This window comes from Carlito syrichta, unplaced genomic scaffold (assembly GCF_000164805.1).
Source record: "Carlito syrichta isolate Samal-C Ts95f unplaced genomic scaffold, Tarsius_syrichta-2.0.1 Scaffold311138, whole genome shotgun sequence".
Taxonomy (NCBI): Eukaryota; Metazoa; Chordata; class Mammalia; order Primates; family Tarsiidae; genus Carlito; species Carlito syrichta.
The window spans coordinates 48323-72890 of record NW_007255234.1 but is presented as its reverse complement, the minus strand read 5'-3'; the positions used below and the strand labels follow the sequence as shown (position 1 = coordinate 72890).

The 24568-nt window shown below is 40.2% G+C and overlaps 1 protein-coding gene across 1 annotated transcript in view; it reads left to right on the top strand.

Moving 5' to 3' along the window:
- The first annotated feature begins 203 nt into the window (after nucleotides 1–203).
- Nucleotides 204–24568, top strand: part of LOC103271046 (beta-catenin-like protein 1) — a 67802-nt gene continuing 43437 nt past the window's right edge. The window contains exons 1-3 of the mRNA XM_021717808.1: nucleotides 204–306; nucleotides 9835–9974; nucleotides 20192–20289. Coding sequence (XP_021573483.1) covers nucleotides 233–306; nucleotides 9835–9974; nucleotides 20192–20289 — 312 coding nt within the window. The 5' untranslated portion in view covers nucleotides 204–232. The remainder of the gene's footprint in view (nucleotides 307–9834; nucleotides 9975–20191; nucleotides 20290–24568) is intronic.

The following is a 24568-nucleotide window of genomic DNA, read 5'->3' as shown; positions in this document are numbered from 1 at the left end:
GACACTCAGAATGTTACATCAAAAAGAAGCATATATTACAGACCCTTAACCCTCATGGTAGCGGAGGAGATAAAGTGTGTACTGTACATTCAACTTGGATAGGTCAGTGTTAGAGTGTAAGAACCACAGGAAAGTAGTAGTGACAGTGATTGTCAAATCCCTGTGGACTGAAGTCGTTGCATTTGTCCCTTTGTTCCAGGAGGAGCCACTGGATGAAAGCTCGGTGAAGAAAATGATCCTTACATTTGAAAAGAGGTCATACAAAAACCAAGAGTTGCGAATTAAGTTTCCAGACAACCCAGAAAAGTAAGCGTGTGTTTTGCTGATATCCTTTCTCCTCTGTAGTGTTTTGTTTGCTAATTTTGTTTTGTTTTTTGTTTGCTTTTGCTTTTGTGATTTGGGTCAGGAGTTCCAGAATGACCCGCATATTCGGGAAATCACTAGAGGGACTCATAGGACTCAGACTCAGTAGTATTCTGGGCTGAGGTTTATTATAGTGGAAGAGTGCACAACAGGATCAGCAAAGAAAAAAGACACATCAGGAGGCTTCTGGAGTATACAGGCTTCCTGTGTTTGCTCCCTCACAGAGAGGATAGACAGACAGGCTCCTTTCTTCAGCAGTGAAATGCTGCAGTATATGTCCAAGGAAGCTCATTTGTGACTCCAAGTCTAGGGTTTTTACTGGGGACTGGTCACATAGACATTGGCTGCCAGGAGTACAACACCAAAATTCTAGACTTCCAGAAGGGAAGCATCTGTTCAGTGCCCCAGGCTGACAATATACCTTATCACTTAGGGAGCATTTCAAAAGTTCAGTTCCCAGCTGCCAGCCTAGGGCCAGCCTTGCAAGCAGGCCCTTCTAAAGATCAGGTCTTCTATGTTAACTCTTTTCCAAAGAAAACTGACCATGGCTGCCACTAATGATAGCTTTACTGAGAAAATGTCAAAAGTTTTGGAGTGAATGTGGTGTGACATGCACATGACCTTGAGTAAGTTGCTCCTCCTTTCTTAGCCTTAGGTGTCTCATCTGTATAAGGAAATAATACCTTCCTCATAGGGTTGTTGTGAAGGTTAAATGAGAGCAATTGCAAGTTTACATAGTAGGTGCTCATGAAGTGGTAATCAATGTAATTGCTACTACACTGACACCTCAGTGCACTGTGAAGTGCTGTATGAGAGATCTGGTATCTTTCAGTGAGTCTTGAGTCCTAACTAAGTGGATTTTCATATTTATACAGATTTTAATGTTCCCTCCTTATCTTCCCCCCTCTCAGGACTTATACTTTTAATGAATCTTAATATGCCCAAGATCCCTAGGCAGTTAAGAGTTGAGTAGTATAGTCATTGCACTCAAGTTTATAGGTTACTAGGGAGACTGACTATAAGTTGCAAGGTAGAAGGGAATATATACTTAAAAAGAGATATGAGCAGAATGCTGTGGGAACATAGGAGAAGAAACAGTAAATACCAGGTTGGGGGCTGCTGAAGGCTTTGCAGAAAAGGTGGTATTAGAGCAGGGCCTTGAAGAATGATTCTGATTTTATTAAGGGGGAAATAACTTAGAAAGGTATACTAGGCTCTGAGGAGCATGAACAAAGGCACAGAGGTGTCAGAGGGCCCAGAGTCATCACGGCAACCAAGTGAGGCCAGCAGGATCCCCTGTGCTCTCCGTGTACTGTGAATGAGGAGGCAGAGGAGACATAACCTGGTTGCTGGCCTCAGGCCTAGCCCTCTGCCATGGTAGGAGTAGCTAGATGGGCACTCAGCTTGCCCAGCACTAGATCCTCCACCATACAGTAGTACTTGTCATCCTGCACCATGTGTGTGTTCAGTTACATAAGTAATGTACAAATAGATGCCAGTATAAAAAATACCATCAGTGCATAAGTGGAGTAGAAAAAGAAAGTTCTCCCTCACTGAACTGACCTCTTTCCATTCCCCTGCCTAGAGAGAACCTTGTAAACAGTTAAATATGCAAATATATTTTTTTCTACATAAATCATACTGTAGATATTCTGCACCTTGATTTTTTTGGGACACATTACAGGAGATCTTTCTATGTTAGTACATGCATATCTACCTTTTGGGTTTTTTAACTGGTGCATAGTATTTTATGGCTTAGAAGTACCATGATTCATTTAATTATTTTTCTATTGATGAACATTTGGATATTTTAAATATTGGGCTTTTGTAAACAATGCTACAGTGACTTTCCTTGAACACATGTCTTTATGTACATATATTTCTATAGGGTAGATATAGAAATATTGAATTCCCAGATTGGAGGCTATGTACATTTTTAAACTTTGATGGCTACTGCCAGTTTCCCCATGGTTTCCTCTTATTCTCCCTCCAGCCGCATCTCCTTTCCTACGTTCTTACCCACAATGGATGTGATCAGTCTTTAGTGTCTTTGCCATTTGTTTTATTGTTACTTTTCTACTCAGTGGTTTTTGCATTAAACTCATTTTCTTTTAGGAGGTGGTCTGTGCTTTGTTTGTCTCAGTAAACATGAGAGATTTTATATAGTCCCTGTCATCTTTATTACATCCTATCACTTGGAACTTAAGGATACATTATGAGGAAGCTATGCTGTAGGTTGATAATAATGAAGTTTAAGAAACCTGATTTACTTCTTGGAATACCAGTATTGCCTTTACCCACTTGGTGGGTGTATTTCTCTCGATTTAGAGTGGTGAGTTTCTGTAGGTTATGTTCATTATCTACATCATAGGTACCTTACTGTTACAATTCAGAAACTGGTTTTAAGAAAAATTTTGTTTTATTAAAAAACAACAACTATAACAGTGTTTTCCATTCAAACGCAGTTTGTAAAATATTTTAGGTTTTAAATCTGAACATAATTTCAATCTGAAATTATGCATAGGCAACTTTTTTTTCCATGTCAAAAAACAGTTAGGAAACTACATTGTATTTTAACCTTGAGTTTCTGAATTCTTATTGCAGTGTCTTTCATAATTCTCTAGACTAGCAAGGTGCAATTAAGATGAAAATTGCTACAGCATATTTGAATGAAACTTTATGGTTGAGATCAGAAACATTCACGTTTATTTTCCCATATATGCAATTGTCATTTTGATCGCATACCCAAAATCATCTCTCTTCATGTGGCTGCATTTCAGAATCAATTGACGATTCTCCTTATGCAGGCTCCGCTTTGCACTGTGATCTTTCTCCCTAATATCATGTTGAGTAGAGTATGCTGTTTTTCCAGTAAGTCCCTTAATAGTTATTCTCTTCATTTTTGCAGGGACAGAATTATTTAGTTTAGTGATTCCCAACCTTTTTAGTCTCAAGATCCCCTTACACTCTTACATTACTGAATACCCCAAAGTGCTATTCTTAGAAAATTCTAGAAAACACAAGCACACATTCCATTAGCCATCGAGGCAATGATATCTTCTATAGCCCTCTAGAAAACTCTACTGTACTTACACTCCTGAAATAATGAGAATGAAAAGGCAAATAATGTCTTAGACTTATTATAAAACAATTTTGATCTTACAGACCCTCAAAAGAATCTCCACTCTCCCCACCCCCATTTTGGGGTCCTAGGACCACACTTTGAGAACCGTTCATTTACTGAATGGAGGGAGAATCTTGACTCATCAGCAGTGATTTTGTGATTCTCTTTAGAACCTATTGGTTTCTGTTGCTTCCTGGTATTTTTGAACTTTGCTGGTCACTTGCTCTAGTATTCACCCTTGTGGTTAAAGGAGAATATCCTGCTGATCTGAAGCAAGTGTACACAGGTGGAGAGAACATTCTGTCGTGTCAGATGGAATAGATGATCCCATCTCTGCCTGGGTTACTGCTCTAATCTTTTGTTCGATTGCTTTCCTGTTGCCTCTTACTTGACTCTTTCCCCCGGCTATGAGTCTGTTGCTGAAGGCATGCCCAATCCCTAGACAGTCCTGTGTGCTCTAAATGCACCTTGCCATCAGAAACAGAAGAAAATGGTTACAGCATAACAAACTTGAGGGTAGATTGATAGATTTATTGAGAACCTACTATGTTCCAACTATTTTAAGGCCAAAAAAAAATATGTATACACATACGTGTGTGTGTGTGTGTGTGTGTGTGTGTGTGTGTGTGTGTGTGTTTCTTTTCATCCTCACTGTAATACGGCTAGAAAGTTAAGGAAATGGAAATTTAGTGATACTTTAGTTAATATTGTCTGTCTCCCTTAACCAGGCTGGCACTCTGTGCTCTGTGTTCTAATGCCGCTTCCCTTGGGTAATATCAGGTGTTCATATAACTAACGGTGTCTGATAGATTGTTTATAGTTGTGCTAAACTGGGAGCTCTGTGAGGCCAGAAACTGGGATTATTCTATTGTCTGTTATATCCTTGGTACTTACCACGGTGACTGGCTCCTAGTACGTGCCCAGTAAATCCTTGTTGATATGCCATTCATGGTCACACAGCCAGTATGGCTGGGAGTGTGACCCAGGTCAATCTAATTCCCAAGTCCAGGTTTTTCCTACTATATCTTGTTATTTGTGTAACATTGAACCAGTATATTTTTGGGGTATTTCCCTGCTTGCAGTTTTATTCTTTACTTGTTTGATTTTGATACTTTTCTGACTTTCTAAACTTACAAACATTGGGTTAAGACCACATAGCTATTATGACTCAAGGATGTTATTTTTAAAAAAGAGTATATATTTGAAGAAGAATCTCAAAATTGGAAGGAACTGAAAGGTACAGTCTATTCTACCATCTAATTCTTGTTTTTTTGGTGCATTTTTAAAAAAATAATATTCCTGATTATTAACTACCCCCAGTGACAAGGAATAACTTTCCATAGAAACCTATTCCATCATTTGGCAGCTCTGACTCTTAAGGTGTCAGAATGAGAAAGAATTCGAACACATTCTCATATGATAGCTAGACTCCTTTGAATACTGGTTGCTTCCCTGAATTCATTTCCCTGCCCTTTCTAAAAGGTGGTTCCTGGAACAGATGTCACAGAGCTTTAGAGTCTCTCTAATCAGCATGGTAACTCTGCATTGTCTTTCATGAGCGGCCTAAAGCCAAGGTAGCATTTGCGGCAGCTACTCAGATCCTGCCTTCATCTGCAGGCAGCTGCCGCATTTCTCTGGTGGACCAAGAAGTGCATCAGCTGCTGGATGTCCAGAGATGAGTAAGATATCGTCTCTGTTCTGACTGAGCTGTCTCATAGTTCTGGCTTGTATTGCAATTACTGTTGACTATAACCATCATTCTGTCTACACGTGTGCTCCTAGGAAACCATATCTTTCCATCCCCCACATTTGTACTTGACTTTTTGGTTCAATGCGACTTTCTATCTGGATCTCAGGTAATTTTCCCCTGGTTAGATTTGACTCATCATTATTGCCTGTCAGGAACTTTTGAATTGATTCTGTCAGCTGCTGTGTTCAGTGTCTTTAAGCTTTGTGACATATGACATTTGTTAAGGTTACCTTTTATATATCTTCACCCAAATCATTGATTAAAAAATAATAAAATAAAATAGATGATCTAAACAAGCCTAAGGAGAGAGCCCTGCAGGAAACCATCACAGACTTCTCTCCAGGTTGACATTCATTCACTGATTACCACCCAGATCTCAAATCTTGTCCTTGTACTCAGCTTGGTTTTGTTACTGTTTAGTGCCCAGTTGGCCAGTTCTTCCAGGTGAACGTAAACATCTTTTTTCAAGTTATTCTTCAGAAATTGGATTTTTTTTAGAGTGCTCATATAAGGCACATAAGCCTTAGTGGTTTCTGAGCCCTCTGTGTTTAGGGATCATATAGGTCTACTGCCCCCTGGAGTATTTCGGTTCTTCTGCATCAGCTCTTCTGCCTCATGATTCTGATTTGGCTTCCATGTTGGTCATATTAAAAGTAATCTATTTGTAAGCACAGAGAAAGGAATCTTTTTTAAAAAGTGGTATTCTGGGAGAATATTCGTAAAATAATAATGAAATTTACTTTCAATAATAAACAGTGAGAATGGGAAAGGAAGCTTTGAAAGAGAAGAATAGCAAAGGGGTATTTTGCAATAACAGACATAAACATACCGTAAAGCTAAAACAATGTGGAAATGTGGTCGTGGCTCAGGTATTTGCAGACAAATCAGTGAAATGGAGTGAAAAGCCCAGAATGAAGTGCACATTAAAATTTAGTGTAGATTGATGGCATATCTTTAAATCTGTGGGGAAAAGATAGATTATGATATTGGAGCAGTTGACCAAATATTTGCAGAAAATAAAGTTAGGTCATTGCCCTGTATCATACACTAAAATACATTTTGGATGGATTAAACATTTAAGTATATATGCACATAAAAGTGCACCATAAAATATATCTGATTTTAGCATAGAAATGGCTTTGCTTAGGATACATATAGAGTTCAGAAAGGCAGAGATTTGACCACTTGAACTTATAAAAACCCTTATGTCAAAAAATAAAATAAAAATTTATTTTAAAAAGCACAATGTACAAATTAGAGGGCACTTTTTTTTTTTTAGCACCATATGATAGTGATTGATTTCTCTAATATATGGAGCATTTGTAAGACAGTAATGTGAGCACCCTGATAGAAAAACGGACAAAGAAGAAATAGTAAAATTGAAATTTTTTTTTTTTTTGAGTTGGAGTCTCACTCTGTCACCCAGACTGGAGTGCAGTGGCCACTCCCAGCCACCACAGCCTCAACCTGCTGGGCTCCGGCGATCCTTCCGCCTCAGCCTTCCGAGTAGCTGGAACTACAGGCGCACGCTACCGCGCCCGGCTAATTTTTTGATTTGTTGTAGAGATGAGGTCTCGCTGCCCAGGCGGGTCTCGAACCCGCGGGCTCAGGCAATCCACTCACCTCAGCCTCCCAAAGGCACGGGATTACAGGCTGAGCCACCGAGCCCGGCAAATTGAAAATTTTTAAACTGCCAGAAATGCAAGAAAAAAGTAAGTTTTCTTTTCCATCTTGAAAGGAAGATTTTAAATGCATGATACTGTTTGTGAAGAGGGCAAGGGGAAACAGGCGTTTCATACATTACTGGTACCTTTCTGGCAGAATGTATCAAAATTTCTTAAATCATACATGGTCTTTACTGGGCACTTTCCTTTCTGGGAGTTTATCCTAATACAGTAATTATGGATGCATACATCTAAGTGTCATTTGTTATAGGAGAAAAAATTGGAACCTTTCTGAATGTCTGACGGGGATTGGTTAAATAAATTGCAGTTACATTTACTCAAGAGAATACTGTGTGGCTATTTAACATTTATGATTTAGAACAGGAATTGCAGATAAGCCCAATCTGCCATGCCCACTCTGTGATTGACTGGTAGTCTTTTCTTGGAATACTATGCTGAGAAGTATTCTGAGGCCAGCCATGTCTGGGCTTAGCAAGAAAGAGTTCTATGACCAGTGAGGGATTTTGCCATCGGAGGAGAAAGAGGACTGACAGCAGTTTGTCAGGTACTGGCTTTTCCTGTTGTAGAAGGATATTTAATAAGGGAAATTATCATTAGCCTATATTAATATGTATAAATTATAAATATATATTAACCTACATAAATATTTTTAGCCTATATTAATAACAGCAAAAATTGACTATATTATATAGGCTTACCTTTGGGGGAAAACATCTATGAGTTGAGAAAAACGACTTAAACATATCAAAGTAGTATGGTCATTTCTAGTTAATAGGATTATGGATGATTTACTTACTTTTTTGAGGGCTTGTTTTTCTTTTTCCAGTTTTCTACAAAATATTTTTGTAATCTAAAAAAATATATAAATTTTATTTATTTTAATTTGAAAGATGTAGGGTACAATTCAGGATTAGGTATACAAGTGGTTATCATACAGGTAAAGTTCGGGCCTCCCTTTGATCCTCGCTTCACCTGATTTGAGATCAGGTACCCTTATTGATGTTGTGTGTACCCCCTCCCTGGCAGTATCCCACTACTGTCAATCCCTTTCTTACAGTATTATGGTAAATGTTCAGGATCTGCTTATGAGTAAGAACCTGTGGTAATCAGTTCTTTGTTTCCATTATAGATCACTGAGTATTATAGACTCTAAATCCATCTAAGTTGCTGAGAAATCCATATGTTTGTCTTTTATGACTGTGTAATATTCCATCGTGTATATATGTACCACATGTTTTAAAATATATAAAGAGATCACAGGAGACCGCATGTTTTAAAATATGTAAATTTTATAACTACAAATAATAATGAGGAAAACAATAATATAGGATGTTGTCCAAAATATAGGCATGTTTTAAAGAATTATAGTCTCTAATTTTTCTTCCTTATAAAATTCAGATTTCTGCAGACATAGTATCTGCCCAGTTCCTCAGCATCTGAAAATTGATTTCAGGAGTCCCTACTTTTGATTCTTGTGTGTGTGTGTGTGCCCTCAATTTAATTAAGTAGGCATCTATGGAGAAAGAGACAAAAATATAGTTTCTGTCTTTAAGAAGCTTACATTCAGCCACGCTCGGTAGCTCAGCCTGTAATACCAGCGCTTTTGGGAGGCTGAGGTGAGTGGATTGCCTGAGCCTGGGGGTTCGAGACCCGCCTAGGAAACTTGGTGAGACCTCATCTCTACAATAAATCAAAAAATTAGCTGGGCGTGGTAGTGCACGCCTGTAGTTCCAGCTACTTGGAAGGCTGAGGTGGAAGGATTGCCAGAGCCCAGCAGGTTGAGGCTGCGGTAGCCGGGAGCAGCCACTGCGTTCCTGTCTGAGTGACAGAGTGAGACTCCAACTCAAAAAAAAAAAAGAAGAAGCTTACATTCTGGAAGAGAAGATAGCCATACTATTATGGCAGCAGTAGTAATGAGAACAAGTACTTATGTAGTGCTTTTTATATGCTAGGCAGTGTTCTAAGTGTTTTATGTGTTTTTACTCACTTACTCTTTACAGTAACCCAATGAGAAAGGTAACATTATTGTCCTCATTTATAGATGAAAAAACTGAGGTATAGGGAGGCTAAGTAGGTAGCTCCAAAGTCTGTTTAACCACTCCTTCCTCTCAATCACTCTGTCAGGTATTGTTCAGTTGCTCTACATTTATTTGCTCATTTCCTTCTCAGAACAAACCTTTCTGCCTTGTTCATCCGAGGCTTAATGGTCACTTCTTATATGTCACACACTTGGGAAGGGCATACAGAGTGAATGCAAAGTAGTTCTGTTCTTAGCGCCTGGTCATAGATTTGTTGAAAGGTTCAGGTGTGAAAATGTGAGTGAAGTATCATGCTGGGTGACTTATGGTAGTCATTGTAGGTTCTAGAAACTAGGTCTGCTTTTCCTTGGGACCTGCTTCTTAATCAGCTCCCTGGGTAGTCTGGATTAGGGAGAAGGTATTTTTGGGTAGCAACAGAATCTCACTATTTTCCTTTGGGTTAGGGGAATAATTGGTCCTTGATCTAAGTGGGAAGTAAGAGAAACTCTTTTTGGATTAGTAGGATAGTTATGTTCAAAGCGACAGAGTGAATTGCCACACTAAGGGATGATGGTAACTAATCCATAGGACTGGTGGACAGATCATTTACTACTGCAAAATACTTTGGGAGCCTCTAAAAGTCAGCTTGTGACTGTGAGAGCAAAGGGAATCCTGTAATGAGATCTGAATCCAAGATTGATTTTTGTAATGAGGAAATCGATTTCCCAAGGAAATTGTGTGACAGTATGATGTTTGGATGAGTGTACTTCTTGGTTGGTCTGCTCTAGACACTTTGACAGATTGTCTCTTTGTCTGGATTTTGTTGCTGTTTGCACCTCAGTGCTGATAGTGCTCCTTTCCTTTCAATAATGCTGTCTTGTTTTCCCCTCCTAGGTTCATGGAATCCGAGCTGGACCTAAATGACATCATTCAGGAGATGCACGTGGTAGCTACCATGCCAGATCTGTACCACCTTCTGGTGGAGCTGAATGCTGTGCAGTCGCTTCTCGGGTTGCTTGGACATGATAATACAGATATCCTTTCAGATCTGTGCTCAGTGGGAAGGCTGACATGTTGGGGAAATGCTGTTTACTCTCTCTCCTGCCTGTCTCTGTTGATGTGTACTGTCGTGTCTGGTGTTCTGTTTCCATTCTAATTATCTTTCATCTTGAAACACACAATGCTGTCTACTCATTTGAAAATTTGGTTTTTATCTATTAAGAAATCTTGAGCAAGTCTTAATTGTCCTGTTTGCTTTTATTAGTGCTAGATTCATCATGATATATCTCTTCATACATTAACGGAATTAATTTTTAGGATCTGGATTTGTAGACCACTTAATAGGGACAAGACCAGAAAGATTTGAATTTGTCGATCTACATATCTTTTTGCTAACAGATGGCTTAGTAGAGTTGAGACCACAGGAGGCAGTGAACCGTGGTGGAAAGCACATTGGGATGTCCAGGAGGACAGAGGAGTTTATCTGTTTTGTCCACTGCTATATTCTCAATTCCCGAAAAAGATTGGGTACACAATAAGTGGCATTTAATACTTGTTGGATGAGCATTAGACCTAAACAGACAATCTAGCTTTGATTGCCAGCTTCGTTTATTGTATGAAATGTGGTGTCCCTCCACAGCTCAATGTTCTTATCTGAAAAAGTAGAGTTAATAACTTTTGCCTTTCAGTGTTATTGAGAGGATCAAAGGAGTTGAATGTGTGCTGAGCACAGCTCTTGGCGCATAGTAGGCGCTTAATAAATATTGCTTATAACTGAGTCTGAATCATGACTTCCAAAACCATTTTATACTTTCTCGGCTATCAGATGTGCAATGGCTTTATTGCAAAAGGTTTTTGATGTGCCTGTGGACAGGGTTCGGTTCATTAAACCAAATTCTCTTCCAGTAGTTGTTCTGTTTGAATCCAGATTTCCAAAGGTAAGAGACAAATGTAGTTAGTCTGCTTGAGTGATATTCACGGGGAATCTGCTGCTGCTTCATGTTATTTTCATCTTTCTGGTAATCTCTCTCCTGAGAGCATGTCTGACTAGGTTCTTTCCTGCCTGATAATTCTTATAGAAATAAATCAGTGAATAATTTTAATGCAGGCTTCTTGAAGGGCAATCTTAAGACATTTCTGATACTTCATGTAATGTTAGGTAGTATTAAGAATAGATCTGCCAGTCCCTATATTGATGACTGTTTGCCAGGGTTCTCAGTGGGTTCTGGGTTATATGAGGGCCTTGTCAATCAGCTTGCTTCTGGATGAGCTCAGTATATAGCCTCGTGAATTCATTCAGTAGACGTGCTTTGATGGTGTATTATGTACTTGGCACTCTGCTAGGCCCTTAGGAACTGTAGCTGTACTGGATGCTTAAGCAGCATCAGTCAGTAAGAATATATATTGGGTATTGTCTGGTCTGTTTGGGCTGCTGTAACAAAATGCCATAAATGGAGTGACTGATAAACAACATAAATTTATTTCTCTTGATTCTGGAAACTGAGAAGACCAAGATTAAGGTGCCAACAGTCTTGGTATCTGGAGAGGACCAACTTCCTGGTTCACAGACAGCCATTTTTTTGCTGTTTCCTCACATGGCATAAGGAGTGAGGGAGCTTGCTGGATCTCTTTTATAAGAGCACTAACCCCATTTGTGAGGACTCAAAGGCCCCACCTATAAGATTATCATATTTTGAGGATCAGGTTTCAACATATGAATTAGTGGTGGGATATAGACATTCAGTCTTTAGCAGATATCTGCCATATGACTAGTCCTATTCAAGGTACTTAATGGTCCTCACAGATTTAGTGACTAAGTATTCTAGTTGTGACTTAACATTTCAATTCACCTATTGAATGGTAGATTTCAGAATCTGCTCAGACTGTAGAGATGACAGCCCAGCGCCTTACTTGTTTATTTATTTAGTGATAAGTCTGGTCCAAATGTTGCACAGCTACCGTTTGTGGTTGAGGCTGGCACTCCAGGCCTCTGATTTCCAATCCAGTTTTTCTTCTCATGCACCTTGAGTCCCCTGTGGGATTTGTTACATCACTCACAGAGTTGCACAGTCACCTGTTACCCCGTGTGTTACAGAAATTACCTATTTTGTTTCTGGAAACACCACTGTAATTCTTTTTTTTTTTGGTTCCTGCTAACTCAGAATAATTGTAGCAGCTTTCCAAAGATACTGACGTTTTGCTGATTCACCAGCCTGGCTCCTGCTGGGGGAAGGACTGACACAAGAAGTGCTGCTCGACATCGGCATGCTCGGGGAAGGCAAGGGCACAGATGTTCCACGCTGTTAAGTTCTGGTCTTTAAAAAGGAAGAAACACGTCCCCCTATAATAACTTTGACAGATTGCCATTTCCCTCCTGTTGTCTGAGAGCTAAACTGTTTTTTTTTCCCTCTTGTATGCCATCCTTCACCCAACTGCCCTACTGATATTTCTAAAAATCTGATTTTTAATTATGCCCTACATCAAATTTAAAGTGCATTTGAAATTTTAAAAATTACCTTAATTTTAATTAGAGGCAGCAATTAGGGTAATGTCATCCTCCTCAAGTACAATATTTCTTGAAAGTGATTTCAGGAAAGGGTAGGGCCTCTTGACTTGCAACTAACATATCCCCTATCTGTTGGAACATTGATCTCCCTGCAACACTGCACTCTGCCTCTTGTCTTATCTGTGATCTATAATGGAAATTTTTCTTCAGGAAACGGTTGTTAACGATTTACTGTTGTACAGCTGTAACTGCCCAAAACACCTTACCATGAATAAACAATTTCATGGCAGTCATGACTTAAATTTTTAATCTTTTTTAACTCTTCATTTATCAACCAAGACCATACGTGGCTGGTTATGTTCCCAGCAAGCACAGGTCATCTTTGCTTTGTCCTTCTCTGAGCAAACATAAACTGTGGGGATTTTAATTGGATCAGAGGCTGGTTTGTTGTCACCTTAAGAGGCAGAGGATGTGAGAAAACAGCTTGTGCCTCATCCTTTCAACCGTGAGAAGCTGCTTCAGAGTTTATTCTGGCGCTCTGCATCACTGCCGCTGGTGAGGGCTTGTCAGCGCTTCTGCGCCTCTTCTACCCCCTTGAGAGTCTGGAGCCCAGCCCTTGGTGGGCTGCAGAGTGGAATTCTGGCCTGTGAAGAGCACCTCTGGGCGGGGTAGAATGGGGGAGGGGCACACACCTCACACAGCACTGAAGAGCTGCTCTAAATGCCCTAGGAGGGGGCATACTGCGGGATCCAGCAGCTGCTGCCTTTGCAAAATAATCCTTTTTAAAACAATTTTTCCTTTAAAGTAATTCATTTAAACATGTTTAGAGCCCCTCTTGTGAATGTTGTGGGGATGCTTCTATGGAAAAATGAAACCAAAGGTACCTTTAAAGATAATTTCTTAAGGTAGTGCTGAAACAGTTTTTTGTCACCTGGTTTAAGCCCAGTTTACTCTATTTGCCTAAAGGAACAAGGAGGGATAAAACAAGAGGAAGGTAAAACCTCAGATGGTGGTCAATTGCCCCTTCTGCTACCAAAAAAATAAAGTTACCATGACACCAAATTCATAAGTAACCTGTTTTTATATGTCATTTGAGTGACAAGTCAGTGAATCCTTTCTAAAGTATTTTTGGTAGATCACTGGGCTCCTTCTTTGTATGATAAGTATGTTGGTTACTATTAGGGAAACAAGAAATAATAACTCTAGTTGAGAGCAAAAACACTCAAATTACTGCCCCCATGTCATGCATGGTAAGTGCCCTTGGAGTGTGTTATGCTCAGGAAATGCCATTGGAACTCTGAGAAGGTACGGGTCCTCTCTGGCTTGGGATGCCCAGGGAATTGGGGATTGAAGATGGGTAAGCTTTTGATAAATGTGGAGATTAACTTGCATCTCATGTTTATTTTCGTAAACTCTGCTTTTGCCATGGAAATTGCCATTCCTCATGCTGGATGGAAGCTGATGTGGTCTTGCTGGCAGCTCATGTAGTCACTACAAACCTGTCGAACAGTCAGATCCATGGTTTTATTTAAAAAGAAAAAATCATGACTACTGCTTCCCAGCTAAGTGCCCTATTTTCTAATTTTAAAAAAATTGAGTAATCTAAACTCAGTTTATTCAAAGCCTGCTTTCTCCCCACCTCTCTGTGATTCAGAAAAATGACATCTCATTGTAATGTTAACTTGAGGCATCAGTACAGTGGGCTGCATGCGGATATGGAGGAAGGGAAAATGTGTAAGTTGCAGTGTGTATTCTTGGTGGTCATTAGCACTGTTCTTTTCCAAATTACTGTTTGGTTTTCCTCAGACTGTAGAAAGCCAGAAGATCTTGCAGAGTTGTCCGGTTGGATTTTGTGAAGAAATATTGTGGGAATTTGGAAAATAAGGAGCAGATAGTTTTTTAAGACCAAAAGGGATCAGTTGAACTTGAGCAGTTTGGGTGTGAGTGCTGAAGTGGAACAGACTGATGGAAACATCATATTATCCCAGACGATGTGTATAGTCATCGAAGGTGCTTTGTGACCAGACCTGGTGCTAATGAACAAGAATAGGGCTGGGAAGGGTTTTAGCCCCCTAAGGGACTTTCTTCTAATTGCACTGGGAGGAAGTTGGTTATTGCTCCATTGCTTCCTGCAAGCACTAACAAGACTTGTATAACTTGAACTGTTGTTTTGCTAGGAGTTATTCTCGTCGTATTATTTCCAGAATCAAAGTAACATTTGAAATAATTTACTTCTTTTTCTTATTTGTCATCTGACTTCCTTGATAATATATATTGATAAGCCACTAATTTTTTTGGAGCCCATGAAATATGCTCTGAAGAGGCCTGGTGCAGATGGTCACGCCTGTAATCCCAGCACCTTGGTAGGCCCAGGCAAGAGGAGTACTTGATCCTAGAAGTTAGAGGCCAGCCTAGGCAACATAATGAGACTTCATCTCTACAAAAAATTATCTGGGCATGGTGACGTGCACCTGTATTCCCAGCTACTTGGGAGGCTGAGGTAGAAAGATTGCCTGAGTCCAGTAGTTTGAGGATGTGGTGAGTCATGATCATGCTACTGTACTCCAGCCTGGGTAACAGAGACCTCAACTCAAAAAAAAAAAAAAAAAAAAAATGCTCTGAAGAAAGGCAGATTAGGTAAAAAGGGCTAAGGTAGATTATGGGAGAAGGACCTCTTAATGTAACTTAAAAACAACAACGACAATAACTTTATACAGATACATGTAACTTTTGACCTTGTATATGGGTTTAAAGTGAAGTTCATGTTTCTGGAAGGTTAGGGTAGTTGTAACCTACTTTGGACATTTTCCCTGTGGCATAATACTTCCTTCCCACTGACATTTTGTAAGTACTTAATAAATGTTGAATGAATGCATATTCTCCTTCATATTAGTTTGATTTAGGATCAGGATAAAATTAAGAGTTCAGGTTCATTCTAGGTAGCTTTGGGCCAGCTGTTTTAAAAGGAGAAAAAGATCATTTTTATCTGCATTAATTTAGCCATATCTTATCTAATCACTGTCATAGTCTAGGAATTAAAGTGTTTTTGGTTTTTTTTAATACATTTTGTTTTTTTTTAAATTGTGGGGTACAGTTAAGGGTTAGGTATACAAATATGCATTGTGCAGGTACCCTTGTTGATGAGGTGTGCCCCCCCGTCCCCAGACAGATATTGACTACTGTTAATCCCACCTTCCTTCCCCTGGTTTTTTTCTTTAAACCCACATTCGTTGCATTAAATCACGTGTATCCTTTGAATCTATACTAGTTCATTTGTCTTAAGAAAGCATTTTTAAAGTGATTTTTAAAGAAGCCATCTGCTTAATGCATCTTATTCCTCTTTCTCTGTTTTTTTAAAAATAACTTTGTTCCTTATGGACACATCTCATTGGAGATTAATGAAATTAATGCTCAGTTTCTGTATCAAGACTCTAAGTGGGATCAAGCCAAAAAACAAATATCTGGAGCCATTATATAGAAGCAAACATGACTGTTTTTCCAAGAGCCATTGTGTTATGGACCATTTTGTGCCCAGCTGGTCTTTTCTGCTTCACCTATTATGATACTAACTTATTGCCCCAGTGGTGGACAGGTACAGAGGGAGTGTGTGGGGTGGCCTTTCTATGCGACATGACAAAATAGGCTATCAAAAACTGTGTTTTAGTAATTCGCAGAGAGACAGGCTCTCTGTTTTCCTATTATACTTGGACAGGAGAGCCTTTTACCTTGTGAAATGAAATTGTAACTACACTGGAAAAACCTATCACCCGTGCCTGGAGTCTGCTTGTGGAGAAATGTTGGAGGGGTGGCAGACCATGCTGAATTTTCTCATCAAGACTGAGAGTTGGTCTAGCTTTAGTTTTGGCTCTCATTCCTCTTTTTGCTCTTCAAATGACCTTCTTGTCTTCTGGGTCATATTACATTACCCAGGAGGTGATTATTACAGTTATGAACTTACTGTCTTGCTGAAATGCTATTTTGTGAAAGCTGGGAATATATGTAAAATCAGTTAATGGCAGGATTGATGAGATGTTTACTAGACTTGGTAGGTAACTGATTTCTTGTTTGCCTTTTCAATGGAGGCAGGAAAGCAGGCAACGAAATATCCACTGGAACATTATAAGCAGCAACTTTCCTTGGTAAAAAACATTTATGCTCTTATATAAAATCAGCATTGTCAAAAAATTTTTTTCTTTTCTTCTTTTTCAAAGTTCCTAAGTTTAATGTGACACATTTGTGAGCGTGGTACAAGACTAATCAAAGAATAATGTGATATCTGGCCCATAAGACCTTAGAGGCTGAAAAAGGAATTGATCGGTCTGAATCACTGTGGCATAGCTAAAATATAAAAATAGGTCTTCTGGCCCATTGTGACCCAGAAAGGGAGGAGCATGCTGCTGTTAGCTTGAATTTTAGATTTTAGAGGCTTTTAGAAAAATGAAGGCCATAGGGAGAACTTTGGGCATTCCATGGGAAGACTTGGCTAGTAATCTCACAATAGTGCTTTCCTACTTCCCTGAGTGTTTCAACCTGCTTGGCCTTTGACATACCTCACCTCGTTTATCCCCTATAGCTACTCAGTGAGATAGGCAGAAACCATTCCCCACTTTTACAGATGAGGAACATTAAGCTGTAAGGAAATAAAGGTGCTTGCACAAGATTACATGGCTAGTGATAATTTTGGTACCATTCAACTCACTAAAAGTGTGCAGCAAAGATGGATATGACATGTGCCCTGTCCTCAAGCTAGCTTTTATTCTTCATCTGTTACTTTTTCAGATATACCCTACTTGTCTTTAGAGACTTGTTTAATTATTAATCACATACTATTTAATAAGTATTTAGTCATGCATGGTGCTATTCAAGAGATGTAATGATAATACTACTTTTTGCATGCCTGATTCAGATCCTTATCTTATAGGCATCTGACTCTACAGTAGATGGGTGGATGGAGGGATGATAGTAAAATGTTACTATGCATATTAAATAAGTATGTGAACGGATTATAAGGTTTTTCGTCCCATATGTAAGAACCTTTAAAGAGAGTAAATATATAAGTTTCTTAGATGGGGGCAAATGTTAACATTTTATTCTTTTTCCTGAGACTTTAATAATTTATGATGGAATTAAATGATAGTTCTTTTCTCTGTGTTTGTTTATAGCAGGGTCAGTGGCTAGAATATACCTGGATCTAGCAGGTGTAAAAACTAGTGTCTATCCCCTTGTGCATTGCTGTGAAGTGTAGTAACAATAGCATCATTATTGGAAACTGACAAACCCAGCATTCTCCTTTACTAGTGACCTTTGGGTAACTTAATCACTCTGAGCTTTAGCTTTCTGGTCTGTTTATTGGGAATCGCACTTGACCTTGTAATGTTGTTGTGAGAATTCTGTAGCAAAACCCTTGACTTAATGATGACTTTTAATAGTGGTGGCTGGCCAGGCATGGTGGCTCAGCCTATAATCCCAGCACTTTGGGAGGCCGAGGTAAGTGGATTGCTTGAGCCCACGAGTTCGAAACCAGCCCAGGCAACTTGGCTAGACCTTGTCTCTACAATAAATCAAAAATTAGCTGGGTGTGGTAGCGCACACCTGTAGTTCTGGCTACTTGGAAGGCTGGGGTAGAAGGATTGCTGGAGCCTAGCAGGTCAACGCTGGGGTGGCCGTGAGCTTGCCACGCACTACAGCCTGGGTAGCAGAGGGGGACGCCAACTCAAAATAAATAAATAAATAAAATAATGGTGGCTATTATGGTGATGATTGTTATAGTTGTTAGCCATGAAAAACTAATTCCTACTAGTCAGAGGTAGCCCTAGGGCTGCCAGGAGTTTGTCTGGTAACCTGGTTGGTTTTGCTTTTTGTTGTTTGTTTGTTTGTTGTTTAATTGATTGAAATAATTTGTGTATATGAAGTATGACATATGGTCTTTTGTGTTGACAGCTTTCTGATTACTGTTAATAAAGATAGTAAGCATGAAGGAGTTTTGTACAAAGACCCTTAAGTTCTTTATACACATTACATTTTGTAGCACTCCCTTGTTTTAGATAAATATCACCTTGAAGAGTGAAAGAGTAAGACACAGCAAGCTTAATTGCTTATTTGTGACGGTCAGCGGGTCAGTTGGAGATAAAGCATACTCTCAAGTAATTTTTCTTTTAGCAAAAGAACTTCATATAATACCCAGAATATTAGTCAGCAGTTGGTGTGTCCTATTATTCTTTTTAATCTGTCCTGCAACTTTAATTTTTTCTAATTCTAGTGAAGCTACTCTGATTCTGACCCTTGTTGAGTGTTCTGGCTTCTGTTTTAGGTCTTGGCTTTGGAGCAGTTCTTTCTCCTTCATGCCTGGCTCTCACCTGCACCCCTTCCCAACAACTATCTGCACATGCTGCCTCCTTTGTGCACAACCCTGCCTTCACTCTCACAGTACTTAGTGCATCCTGCACACAGCCGTGAGGTTATTCTTTCAAAATATTATGTTCTTCTTATGGTTGTAATTTTCTCTCTTCCCCCCCTTCCATCCCCTCTCTCCCAATCCTGTCTCCTCTTCTAATGCCTTTGCATCCTCTAGTCTCTTGCTTTTATCCCTGTAGTTTTGCTTTCTAGTTACCTGTACTTATCTTTTTGGTTGCCTATTTTCTGACCAGTCTTCTTATAGTAAGTTATTTCTAATTTCCCAGCTTGATTTGATTGCTCCTTTCTCAGGATGTCTGCAGTTCATATTGTCCATATTCTTCATTTGTTACATGTTGGCTATTGCTTGTGGTGTATGACTTTCAAATATATTTTTAAAAATTTATTATTAGAGATGAGTTTTCCCTATGTTGTCCAGGCTGGTCTTGAACTCCTGGACTCAGGCGATCCTCCCACCTCAGCCTCTCAAAGTTCTAGGATTACAGGTGTGAGCCACCATGCCCGGGCTGTGTTTTTGATTATCTAACTTCCTCATTTTGTAGATGAGGAAACAGATCCAGAATAAAGAATGAATTTGTCTCTATCATATTCACAATGCTTTATTCAACAAGGGCATTCAGTAAATGCAGTTTGGTGAAGCGCAGGGTGTGTGTGAGTGAGAGAGAGAGAGAGAGAGAGAGAGAGAGAGAGAGAGAGAGAAGGTATTTAGTTCTGTCTTTCACTTTCTCTCCCTTATACTTCCCTCTTTCCTTTATTTTTGCTCAATATTTAATCTCATTGCTTGCCTTTCTTTTATGTTTGAGGCAGTGTGAGATTTGAGGGGACAGAGATTGGTGGGGCTTAGCCCAGGTCCATATAAATTTTTCCCTCTACATTCTCAACCAATTTTGTCATGCTCTGCTCTCTGAAGATTCCTTGGTGAACGTCAGCCACCTCTTCTCAGAAATCATTATTGCCTTTGAAGGTGAACTGTACCAGGTAGTTAAGATTATACTGAGTTTCAAGAATTTAAATTATGAGAATAAGAATAAAGGTGTTGGCCTATTTCTTACTGGAAAAGTCGCCTCCCAACTGGTCTACCTGAAGTTTTGAACTCTGAAAATTCAGTGAACCTATGGAATAAGTTGCCAGGAACGCATAAGGGAACTGAGTGAGTCATTTAACAACAGTTAATGACCACTCGCTATGGGCAGAACTTTGTTGAAGAGATGTTAATAAAACTAGGGTCTATTAGAGGTAAGCGGTGATGAAGCAATTGTTAAGGGATTCAATGATTTTAATAAGAGGTCTGTAGGGTTTCAATGTGTATGTGATACCCTTAACATTTTTCACATGTGTCCATAGCTGTCGTTGACTTGCTTCAGGAATTAACAGATATAGACACCCTGCATGAGAGTGAAGAGGGAGCAGAAGTACTCATCGATGCTCTGGTAAGTTGCACATCCCTCAGGGTTTGCCGGTTTGTGTAAGTGGTATCACCATCACCATTGTCTGTGGGTGGCATTGGATGGGCAGCGGGTGAAACTCCATGGCAAGGTTGAACTGAATGAGGAGGGTAAGAAAGCTGAAGTGTAGCTTGTGGGTACTTGATTCTTTGGAACTGTATTGGGTGAGGGGTTGTAGAGGCGTCACTTTTATTATCTGCTGCCAACACACCAGCTCTCATTCTCTTCATTGTATAATCCTCCCCAGATCCTCTCAGATGGGAATTATTGCTGTTACTCCCATGTATAGCCATGGAGCTAAGGCTTAGAGAGGTAAAACGACTTGTCCATTTATAGTCACACACCCGGCATTTGAACCTTTTCTCTTTGACTCTGTGTTCTTGTTCTCTCCCCCTTTCCTGTATTTTGTCGTTACTGACCTTTCTACGAAGAGCTTTCGCTCTTTGTTTTCTCTCTGGGCTTTATAATTTCAGGTGCCATTGAGGACAGGTATTACTATTACTTACTTTACAGCTGGGTCGTCAGAGAGGAATTGGAGAAGGTTAAAAATGAGAACAAGCCTTGAAACTCATCGATGCCAGAGTTGCATCCTCTACCTTTGGAAGTCAGGGCACTTGATTTCTGCATTCCTTTTTGTGGAACCAAGGCAAGGCCTCAGAATCTTGTTGGCTGTTGTTCCACACAGCCGTCAATCCAGAGGAGCTGATGGGTGAGGTTCCATCAGTCTGGTCGCTTTACATGTGAGGAAGCCCAGATACAGAAGTGAAGCTTTCTGCTGGGGCACTCAGCCAGTCCTGTGGCAGTTAAGCTAAGAGCCTGCATGTTCTGATTCCCGCCACAGTTAAGTTCCCAGCACATCAGAGTCCCCTCCTCACTGAGGACCAGAAGGTAGTAAAGCTGGAGAGTACCACAGCTGGCCAGTGGCAGAGCAAGTCTAGTCCAGCCCTTACCCTGATACCAGCTGTGGGGCTCTGTCCACCTACAGGGCTGTCTCCCTCCTCAAGGCTCTGTGGAGTTTCCTTTCCTTCTGTTGTCTTCTCTTGCCTTTTCTTTCTGGTAAGAATTTGCTGAGTACTGGTTTTAATGCAGTTTGTAGAGCTTATCAAAGATCACTACAGCCACTCATATGAGAAATACCTGGGTGCTTGTTAGGCTGCTTTCTGGCCCTACCCAAGACCCACTGAATCAGAACGTGGCGGGTGGCACCCGGAATGATTCTGAAACTCCACTGATATGCTACCCACCTTCTCCTCACCTTTTATCTTAGTGTTCTTGACACTAGAAATTCCCCAAGTGCCGTGCTTGCTGCTGGTATTTTCTTTGAATGAAGGGGTTGTGAACCCACTGGGTATGAAAACTGCCTCTTACAGAGAGTGAGGCTGGAGTCCAGCAGGGCCATTTGTGACTGAGTGTGATGAAGTTTTCTATAGCCATTTTTCTTTCAAGCTCCTTCCTAGAGCAAACTGACACTTTTGTAGAATTCAGGGTCTTTATTTTTCCTTTGAACCACTATGCAAAAAAAAAGGATGATGTTGGGGTGTCCTTTATTTTGAGGAGCATCTGAGGGAAGGCTGTGGCACTTGCTCCTGCACCATGTCCCCACAGTGTCATTTGTGCAGTCTTACCTTCCAGAGGTTAATTACAGTGGTCCTGAATGAGCCTTCCTGCCTGGTCCCTGTGCTGATTTTAATTACCATCCATTGCCTGTGTGAATAGAGAACGAGAGAGGAACAGCTAGCCTGGCTGCTGCGTGTAACACGTACTCAGAAACAGCAGTTCACACAAAAGCCCCCTTTGTATTTTCTGTGTTGCCAAGCCCACTGACAAAAGCTGGATCTTGCAAATTTTATTGTTTGTTTGTAAAGAAACATTTCATTCTCAGTCTGGGGAGCCATTAGGTAGCTGCTATACAGGGTTTTCTGTTTGTTTTATTTAGCTTTTTTTATTGTTATTATATTATTTTAAGATTTTGACTCATAGCTTTATTCTGGTGGGGCTGGTATGAATTGCAAACATTGAACATTCCTGGACTCCGTTATATTATTTGCTTGTCTGAAACCAGTCAGAAGCCATCAGTAAATATCACAGAACAGAACTGGTGGGTGGGCTTCCATTTATTTTTTTCTGCCCTTGTGCTGCATTCAGGAAGAAGTTTGATAAGTACTCTCATATTACAAGGGTTGAGTTGTCCTCATAGTTTTAATTTGGGGCCAATATCAGAGACTTGGAATTGCATGAGCTGAGGCTAGAGGGCATGTGGCAGAATTTATTGTGGTGTGCAGTTTGCAGTTATTGCTTTGGTCTTTTTCCCAGTTGGAAGTCCTAAGCAATAGAATAGCACGTTTGTGGGGAAAGAGTGCTGTCCTGGCATTCCCTGAGACCTTTGGAGTTTTAAAATTTGTTTCACATTCACTGCTGTTACTTATGCAAAACATGAATGTTTATGCTTCATAACAAGCTGATTTGGTAGCCTGGAACATGGACTCTTCTGAGGAGGCAATTTTCTGTCTTACCTCTCAAAAGTCGGCTTTGTATTCCTTGAGAGTAGTGATGAGACTGCAGTTGTCTTTCTACTTACTGGTCCCTACGTTTGTCATATGCTGGTCGTCCCAAGACTTTGCTCATGCTCTGCCTTCAGCTTGCCATGCCTTGCTTCTCCAGGACCACGTCATCCTTTAAAGCCCAACTTAAACTTTATCTCGTCTCTTTTGATTTTATTCCAGACTCTTCACCTCAGCAGGATTTGGGTTCCTCTAACACTTTGTACATCCTGGCACTTGTTATGTTGGGTTATAGCTATCTGTTTATAAATTTGTCTTTTCTGAGTTGTGATTCCTCAGAGGAGTGGTCAAAGTAGTACCTCTGCCACTTACCAATGTATGTCCTTGGGAATGTTTCTCCTTCCATAAAATGGACAGCAGTAGTGCCTGCTACACAGTACTGAGATGAGGACCAAGTGAGATATTTAATAAGTCTTTAAAACAGTCTGGCACAGAGTAAACACTCAATAAATTTTGACCATTATCACTGTAAAGGTATTGTGTTTGGCAGATATTAAGCACTTAGTAAATGTCGAGTTAAAAATCATATGTATGTATCATCTGCCACACATTGAGGCATCTGTAAGTGTTGAGTTCAACAAACATTTTTTTTCAGTTCAAAAAATGTTTCAAAAACATTTTGAACAAATTAAAAAACCACATTTGGATGGCGTGGGCTTAAATAAGACATTCAGGGATAGAGGTTTAGTTTTTTTTTTTTAAGGAAATAAGTAATGATAATACAAAGCAGAATATTGAGAACAGCTGTGAGAGAGGCAAGCCTTTGTGGCAATGAGGAGGGAGCAGTCACTTCTGATGGGGAATAATCAGGAAGGGGTGCTGTGCTGCAGGTGCTGGTGATGGCCTCTGCATGGAGGTTCTCTGCGAGACTGTCTGGAGGTATAGCTGGGTTGGGAGGCTGGCCAGGGTGGCTGGGAGCCACCACTGGCTAGAAAGAGCTTCACAAAAGTGGCGTTGATGCAGAGAGCCAGGGGACTATCCTCCATACCTATTCCTGCCCTCAGTTAACCCTGCATAAGTGGTAAACTCTGAAGTTCATGTTGGTTTGGCTCAGACTTGATTAATGTGTATTTGTGCTGCTCAGGTGAGGCTGGGGTTGGCAGGGTTTATGTTGCTGTAAGGCTGCTTACTATGTACGTTTCTGGGTCTTGTCCTTCCCATTTCCATTAATGTTGTCACCTTTGTCTCTATTTGCTCCTGAGCAAAATGTATTTGTTTATTTATTCACACTTATTGAGTGCTTGGTATGTTCCTGATTCTAGGAACCAGGCGTGTACCGCTGTGAGCTAGACTGACAAGGCCTCTGCTTTTTTGGAGCTTATAATGAGAGAACCGTAATAGAGTATACCATAAACTTAGGTTAAGAGCATGCTATAACCTAATAAATATGTAATCGGCTTGTGGACTACAATATCCTAGTGAGGGGAGAAACAGTAAATAAGAAAACTATGAGATAGTGATTTTCTGCTACATAGAGAATTAAAATAGAGTGATGTGATATGGAGTCGCTGGGAAATCAGGTTAGACTACACAGTCAGGCAAGGCCTGAGTTCTACGTAACAAGAAGAAACCAGCCATTCAGAATGTTCAAGAGCCGGATGGGAAAAGGGCAGGAGTCCTTAAGGCAAGACTGAGCTTGCCATGTTCAGGGAACAGAGAAAGGACCGGTCCTGTTAGAGTGCAGCTGGGGTGCGAGGAGAAAG